The sequence below is a fragment of the Anopheles gambiae genome, chromosome 3 (genome assembly GCF_943734735.2).
Source record: "Anopheles gambiae chromosome 3, idAnoGambNW_F1_1, whole genome shotgun sequence".
NCBI classification, from domain to species: Eukaryota; Metazoa; Arthropoda; class Insecta; order Diptera; family Culicidae; genus Anopheles; species Anopheles gambiae.
In genome coordinates this window covers 37,104,883-37,113,532 of record NC_064602.1, presented here as the reverse complement: position 1 = coordinate 37,113,532, position 8,650 = coordinate 37,104,883, and the positions used below count along the sequence as shown (strand labels likewise).

General features: G+C 40.8%; 2 protein-coding genes across 2 annotated transcripts; one reads left to right on the top strand and one right to left on the bottom strand.

Moving 5' to 3' along the window:
* Positions 1 to 333: 333 nt before the first annotated feature.
* LOC133393640 (uncharacterized) lies at positions 334 to 6,104 on the bottom strand. Its single transcript, XM_061659396.1, has 4 exons — positions 4,706 to 6,104; positions 992 to 1,377; positions 797 to 929; positions 334 to 677 (listed from the first exon to the last, which is right to left on the bottom strand). Coding segments are annotated over exons 1-4 (720 nt in total). The 5' UTR covers positions 4,707 to 6,104; the 3' UTR covers positions 334 to 477.
* Positions 6,105 to 6,224: 120 nt separating this feature from the next.
* LOC1279009 (uncharacterized) lies at positions 6,225 to 6,891 on the top strand. The gene is made up of 2 exons (XM_318666.5): positions 6,225 to 6,611; positions 6,718 to 6,891. The coding sequence occupies exons 1-2, from the start codon at positions 6,352 to 6,354 to the stop codon at positions 6,833 to 6,835; spliced, it is 378 nt and encodes a 125-aa protein (XP_318666.4). The 5' UTR covers positions 6,225 to 6,351; the 3' UTR covers positions 6,836 to 6,891.
* The last annotated feature ends 1,759 nt before the right edge of the window (positions 6,892 to 8,650 follow it).

Genomic DNA, 8,650 nt, shown 5'->3' with positions numbered 1-8,650 from the left:
CCGACCAATGATCAGGAAAAATACTAAACTGCCATTAGATATACTATCGCGGTAAAGTCATACTAGTGCATGCCAGTTGGAACGATATTCTCGCCGCTCTTCTCGAGTTAGAACACCGGCTTGTAGATTTGAACCGTACCAACTGAATTAAGGGAAGGAGATGTTGTGGCTGCGAGTTGTACTCCCCTGGCTCATGACCGGTGTCGGACCATGATGCTAGGAAGGCGGCTAATTAGGTGTAATTGTGTGATGAGAGCATATTGATTAGGATTGGAATTCGGAGAGCCGTGCAGGGCTTGGGAGATGGACAGATCGGTCTCTCTGGATTCGGGCTTGGTTGCGAGCAGACGTGTGTCGTGATAGTTGATTTTATTGTTAATATATAAGTTTTAATTATATTAATTGTGTTCGCGTCATCTACTCAAAATCCGAACACAACACTCGTCACGTACGACGTCCACCCCCCTACAGGAGCTTTCATTCATTTCGTGTCTGGCAGAATCGCTTCTTGTTTTGCGATGAATGTTTCACGAGATTGTGAATACTGTCGACAATGGATGATCGCTCCTGCTCCGTCTGCTCTGCATTAAGCCCAAAACAGAGGGCTTTGACTAGCAGAGCGATAATGCCAGACAGGTCTGCAAACCTGTACTTGGGGAAGAGGCTAGGTGAAGAGGCTAGTGAAGAGAAAAGAGAGCGAAAAGAAAGAAAATTTAGATTAGATTTGGATTTTGCGAGCGAAAGAGAGAGAGAGAGAGAGAGAGAGAGATAGACGACAATGCGCTTAAATACGTACAGTCAGTGATGGCATCTCTTCCAGACCAACTAAATTGGCATAGAACGTCGTACGTGACGAGCGTCTCCATCACTCGTCTGGCGTTCCGGTCTCTCTTTTGCGATGCGACCACATTCTGTTGTAATTTTTCCGCCTGAAAGATACAAATCGGTTAACTCCTCCGGTTAATGGTCATCCTCCCACGTTTACTCTTACCATTTGCTGTAAAAACGCTTCATTTCTGGCACAGTTATGGTCCAATGTTAAAAATGCATTCACGGTTCTTACTGGCAGAACCGGGATTTCTGGCACTGCCTCATCCTCCTCATGACGTTCCTGCTCGTCATCCTTATCCTTTTCCGTTTCCTCTATCGCATTGGTCTCTTTGCTGCTCGGCTGCGGCACCTGCTCCTGTACCTGTGTATCTTCATTTGCCGAATGCCGTTCCGCATCGGGTTGTCGAGCAGCTACTTTTTGCTCGATCAACATCGACAATAGCTCGTCCAATTTTTCTTCTATTCGGGATAGCTTAAGGTTACTTAGTTTAACCTCCCGCTCCAACGACAGAATCCGCTCCTCCATGGTTTCAAACCGGGCAGTCACTGGAAAAAATAAACGCATAAACGTTCCTCATCGATTAGTAATATTAGTACGATGGTAAACAGTGATGACAAAAGTTTGTGATAATTTCCCGGTTTTCCCGGTTTTTTTCCCGGAAAAATAAAATTCCCGGCTAATTCCCGGTTTTCCCGGTTTTCCCGGTTGAGTGGCCACCCTGGAGATCGAAGTAGGCACCAATTACAAGTGCCAATACTCCATATTTTTTACATAAATCAAAACGAGAAGACATTTTTAACGACGTAATAGCTAAATGCACAGTTTATGGATTTTGTTTGATATTTGTTACAGAATATCAGAATCCACCAAAGAGTAATATTTCACATCGAAATCGCTATCATCGTATCATATCGAATCACCATCCACTTTCCACTAGGGCAGCGGTTTTCAACCGGTTTAAAACCACTGCACTAGGGGTTTGATGTCGGGAACGAACATGTTGACTCTTTTTTTTTATTCAAGAAGGTAAAGTATACATAGGTATAGGTACACAGGGAATGTTGATTTTTGACAGATCAATGCTGTGGGCTCCTGCCGAAACATGAAACAATAACATACTTTTGATTTTGCTGAATAATCATTAAAAAGTTGACAAGAAGAACACTACAATACGCATGTCGACACATAAAACCACATTTCTTGTATCAAATATCACCAATTTCACTATGCATAATCCAATGACTTGAGAGAAAAACAATAATTTGTGAGCCAGTCGGAGCCGTACACTATAGCCGTCAGTCAGGCAGTCTCATTTCTCGAATGCCTACTTTGTTTGTAGCCTACATCAAAGTGACTGTAAAAATTGGCAGCAAAATGCCCAAAATGGGCAACATAAAATTAATAATTTAAGCAATTTTCAACACCAACCTTAGGAAAGTGAAAGTGTAAAACTGTTTTTAAAATTTTTGTCTACCTATTGGCATTAATTAAAACGTTTTCTGACCCATATTCGCGTTGCCGAAAATAGCAGCAAAGCCTGCCGAAAATAAGAACAAAAACAGTGTTTGCATTTTCACGAATATCTCTAAAAAACACATTTAAATTGGAAAATAAAAAATAGCAGAACATAATACGATAGTTTATCGTTCAAAATAATGTCACTTTCATGAAAAATAATAAAAACTGTAAGTGTACGAGCTGCTGCTGAATTAACCTGCCCAATACTGGTACAGTTACCCTATGTGCTTTTTAGTTGGCAAGTTTTTTTTATATAAAAAATGATTTTTTTTTTCAACAGGCAATAGATAACTCTTCACGGAACGATCGTTTAATGGCGAATCTTTCCCCTTCCACAGTAAAAAAAAGAAACGCGAATAGTTTTGCGTTTCCATGACACGATTCTGGTCAACACATCAACACATGTTTTTACGAAACGAAAATCACTTAAAACTTTTAAAAGAATGTTCTCTCAAGTGCAGGCATCCAAAAAAAAGTTTAAATAACAAAATACACAGTTTTCTTTGCACCTATTAAAAGATTATAAGTAAAGATTCTTGATATCGACAAAAATTGCATAAATAAGATTTGCCCAGCTCTGTTTGATTTTCCATTGCATGGGAAACGGTGATTTTAACAGGAGTTTGCAAGCAGAAATCGTTTCGTCGAAATTTTTCAAATATCGGATTTTCTATATAAACGCACGCTTCTTTAATGAACTTTCAGCCAACTATACACCGTTCAACTAAAAAGCGTTAACTATTGAATACTGTGTAGCAGATTTACTGCTAACAGTAGGTCACATCTAACTTAGCATTGTCAAAAGCCAGGTAAAAAGACGTTAACCACCAGAAGCGTAAGCGCATAGCCAGCAGCCAGGAAAGAAACGTTAAACACCAGAAGCGTAAACGTTCTTGTGTTTTACCCCAGAACATAAATAAGGAAAACGTGCCACATATAAACAATAAAACTTCCGCAAAACCCAGGCATAAACAGGAAAACGTTTGCCGCATTCACAATGCACGGATAGTTGATAAAACACAAGGCACGCTAGGTATAATTTAAGAAACCCCTGTAAAAAAACCAAACCCGGAAAACCAAACGAAAGCTCACATTTGACAAACATCTGGTTGCCAAATGTGTCACAAATTTCACACCATCTTTGTTATAAATAAAGCTTGAATTGATGGCGAAGTCAGTTCACCTTCCATAGACACGTAGATCACTCGTGTTCTGGTGCATCTCACCAATTTGCAGATTCCGCCGACGGCTCTGCCCAATTTGATAACCACTTTTGGTTATCAGCTGTTCCGTCAGTTGACCGATCAGCATTATCCTCATCGAAATAAAGTGCACGTTTGCACTAGTTCCACCCAACTTCGCCCACGGTGTCCGATTCCGCCTCGGTCATCAACTCGACGCGCAAGGTCGATCCAGTCCGCTATTCCGCTGACTTAGCAAGTACTTCTTTCGAACTTTGCGTAAGTGTGAACGGGTTGACGTAACCGATACGCGACGAATTTGACGCTCCGCGTATTGACTCACGGAAACGGTTTGAGAAGCGCGTCCGAACCTACCACAACTGACTGTAATTGCACTCGACTACGGGATCAACTGCTATGAATATCAAATTCGATAATAACCGACTGTTACTGGGATATTGTAACAGCAAAGATGCATTTAAAAATGATTTACAAATCCTTTTGGGACGACTCGTTGCTTCTAGTAATCTGTCATAGCTTTTGTCACGAAAGTATGGCTAACTTCGATCGTAACGTCGCTAAACGCGAGCAACGCGGTTTGTGAAAAATTTACCAAAACCACGAAAACTTCAGTTGCCCTTGCTTTTGTTCTTTCTGTAAGTGTACTGTTTCCAAGGCAATTTTCAGAAATATTTTGTTTGATGTTAGTCGAAAGCCAAATTTCAGTACAGAGAATTTTACCCATGGCAGGTATGTCTCAGGAGCAATACCTACGATGATTTGAGTTCGCTAAGATAAACGCCTCTCTAAGCTGTAAGTCTTTAGGAGGTTAACCTTAGAGGCTTAGATTTCACTATATAAGCATAAAGATAATTTTAAAAGGCGATTGATTTTACAATCGGTCCACAGTCTCTCTCAAATTACAACTCTAAATCGCCTTTCTTAACTAGATTAATTGCTCTTAAGTAAACGAATCCCGGAAACAATGTTCAGCTTTAGATCAAGACGCCTCGATTAAAATAATCGAATATGCTTGATAGTGCAAAGAAAATGACATAAATATGCTTTGCGAATCTTAGTACAATGCGTTCGAAAATCAGTGAAATCTTTGGTAAGATTTATAACTTTTATAAGTATAAAACGGTAAAGGTAGACGCGAGGTAGTCCTACTTACTTGTGATTATGCTCAAACCGGCTTCCACAAGCTTCGATCACAGAAAATATGTGCCCTGTTCCTGTCAGGCTATCTTACAAAACAGTGTACAGTATTGTTCAAGTTTTAGGAAATTTTCTTCACCGTCACACTACCAAAAACTCAACTGCTTTATTCGACAATCAGCTGAAGAATGAAGTGAATCGCTCTGTTGCATTAAAATCAATGTGAACTACGATGGAATTATGAAAAAATATCGTCACCAGGAGCAAATCCACAAGTAGCCTACTACGATTTGCTGTCATTGAAATGCGATTGACCATTATAATTTCACATTACAAAGAAAGATTTTACTTTTGCACAGAGTGAAAAGAGAAATTTACAAATGATTCAAAGAATTTCATTGGTAAGGTCATTGTTTCTCGAAATTTGTCCTAAAATATACGTGGCTCCGACAGATTTGGCGTCATAGTAGACGCATCAGTAACAATGATGAATCATCATGACACAGTATCATGAAAAGATCAATCAAGCCAGTTTGCCTCATCATTGTTGACATTGGACTATTTACCGCCCTTGACTGGTCACACCGCACCATACATAACTATCGCTCGACTCGACCACCACTCCCACCACTCTCGCCCGTCTGTGTGGTGTGTTCATTATGCGGTAAACAAGGTGAAGATTTCGGAAAACCCTATTGCTTGGGACCTGCTAAACGAGCCCAACCGACCTCCGACGATAAACAAAGATCTTCGAACGGTTCACTGGGTCTGCGGCTCCGCGTTAAAAATCATTCACAAAATTGCCCCACCTTCCACCGAAGGCAAACGACCGGACAGTGGATTTCGATTCCGAAGCGTCCACAGTGATTGAGAATCACGCGGATCAACACGGAGTAAACAAATTATGAGGGAGAGCAAGCTAAAAAAAAAAAAACAATCCAAAAAAAGGGAACAAAACCGAAAACGAAAACAAAAGCAACAAGTAGTTCAGTTTCCGCAGTTTATACGATTAAAAACAACAATAATAACAGGTTCGTCGTCTAACGTAACGGTGAGCTCTTTCCTTTCGGCATCGATGGTGCTGCTGCTGCTGTTGCCCTTTTCGCTAAGCCGGAAAACATGCACCGCAACACACATACACACACACACACATATGAGCGCTGGCGGGCTAATGAGACATCGGAGAACTTACGCACTTCCAACACCAACGCACCCACCCAACCTGTCCCCGCGCGTGCCATCCCAGGCGAGACCCAGGTGAGATTGTACTAACGATACGACGTTCGAGAAGCTGCCGTTTCTCAGTGGAAGGGAGGGACCGGGGGGGGGGGGGGGGGAGGTGTAGGACACCCTGCCAAGCAGGAAGAACTGCGTCGTGCGACGATGACAAACGATACGACGGGGCACACGCCACACAAAATGTTCTTGCTGTGCGCCGCAGCAGCCGCAAAAATCCCCGCACGTCCCTTCGGGGGGCGGGCGGAAGGGTTGATCGCGGGCGCATTGATCGCGCTCATATAAATACGGCTCGGATGTTCCCGACAAAACACACACACAAACCGATCTAGAACGACAACGGACGCGCCAGAGAGCTCGCTAGCGGAAAGGAAAGCCAGCAGTGTATAGTGTGCAGTGAGATTCTGTGTGAAACAAGGTGAAAGAATGAAGCTATTCGTGTGTGGTTTGCTGTTGGTGGCAGTGGTGGCTGTGGCCAGAGCCGCCCCAATGGACGACGGAATGCAGCAGCACGGTGACGCGATGATGGTGATGCTGGTGGACGATCCGATGATGCACGAGCAGCAGCCGCAAACGCTGGAGGATATGGTTGCGGTTTACGATCAGCCTGAGATGGATTCGATGGGCGAAATGGCACGGGAGAAGCGGCACCATCGATATGGCGGCGGCTACGGAGGCTATGGCGGGTAAGTCCACCACCCATGTTTAAAACACTTACCCCCTCAGCGGTTCCATGTTCCATTGGGCTGTTGCTTATTAATATTGCTTTCGGTGTTTTTGTTCGCATTGCAGCTACGGTGGTGGCTTCGGAGGATACAGAGGAGGATACGGTGGCTACCGGGGTGGGTACGGCGGTTATGGCGGCTTCCGTGGTGGATATGGAGGATATCGTCGGGGTGGATTCCACTGAGCATCCAGCGCTGTATGAGCTGTAAAGTGTAAAATAACAAAAAATTAAAAAAGAAACTTAATAAAGAACGATTGTGATATGGCATAACAAAGTAAAGTGCATTTTTCATTCAACCAGTGGCCGGTGAAAATGTTGAGAAATTGCTTGACCTTTAGGACCACATACAAAGGATACGGTTTCTTTTCATCCTTTCTCAATGTGTCGTCTTTGCAATGATGGTTTCTTTGTATATACGTATACAGTTCGCTACCTATTTATCTCAAACTCTCTCCGACTGTGCGTCATGTGTACTAATTTTAAATAAAATAACAACAAAAAGATAAATAAATAAAAAAAGAGCAAAAGTCAAACATTAATATACAACTCATAAACATAGCAAACATCTTTATCAATAAAAATACAGAAAAAGCTACAATAATGGCTAATCGTAACATTAACCGAAGGATGAATATATCGCATATAAAAAAAACCAGTAGCTATCTATATAACAAAGCTTAATAACATGATCGCTTCAAGGCGTTTGCGGATGATTATGCCAATAATTACGCATTAACAACTCCCTGCTGCTGGGGTTTTACACAAGATAGAAACGCTCGTATTGTACTGTACAGAAAGAATAACAGTTGCTTATCCTTGAGAAATTGAAACAACAAGGAAGGGAAAAAAGAAAGATGATTAGCAAATTATCTTAGTTTGCTTTTTAATCAATACAAATAAAGTTAATTTTAAATTAAGTAATAACATTAGCAGCAATATGTAATCGGGGAACTGGGAGTAGTGTCGACTCCTTTAGGTTTTCCCCTGATTACACATTTGACTGATCAGAAACCTATCAATTGTCAAAATAAACGACAAAACAAACACATAGTGTTTCTGCTTGACAGCCGATGTAATTTGTTACTTCTGGGACTTGAGGAATTGTGATGTTTATACAACAAATTACAACAACAACAAACAAAATTTTGTTGTATAAACGCCACAATTCCTCAAGTCCCAGAAGTAACAAATTACATCGGCTGTCAAGCAGAAACACCATGTGTTTGTTTTGTCGTTTATTTTGACAATTGATAGGTTTCTGATCAGTCAAATGTGACTCAAATATTCGAAACAGTTAACATAAAAAATATATACTAATTTTTTTATTTAAAAAGTTCTATAAATACTAAAACGACAAAGTGTCGAACCAATCCTGATTTCCCCTGAATAAAAACAATCAACAAACAGAGCTATCAAATGTAGCTTGAAACATCAACATCAAAGATAAGCCATTCTTATGTACATGAACGAACAATCTTTACTCATTACCATGTACACAGCATCGCGCTTAGCAAAAGACATGCTAATCAGAGATAAACAGGTTCATCACCTTCCGAAATGGTTCCAGAAATGTTTCCCCTCCCGAAAAAAAACCCCCTATTACTCACATCACTCTCGTGGTCGCGATCATGAATTCTAATGAGCCAAAACAAGAAAAATCCCGCGAACTGTTGCACAACATAAGAAATTAAACAGTTTCCTTTTTAATTGCGCCACATCAAGCAAACGTTGGCCATGGAGGCCATTTTGTTCGATGAATATGTTTAAGGGGTTTAATTTTATTCTTTCTTTGTCCTTTCTTTCTTTCTTTCTTCTTTTTTTTTCTTTTTTCTTTTCTTCCTTTTTTCTTTTCTTTCTTTCTTCTTTTCTACTTCATGCTTAAAGGTTTTTGTTTTTGCTTTTACTTTTTTTGCGAAGATATCAGTTTCAATGCTTAAATAGTGCTAATTTATGCATTTTGGAGTGATACATTTTAAAACAGCATTTCCTTCTTAAATA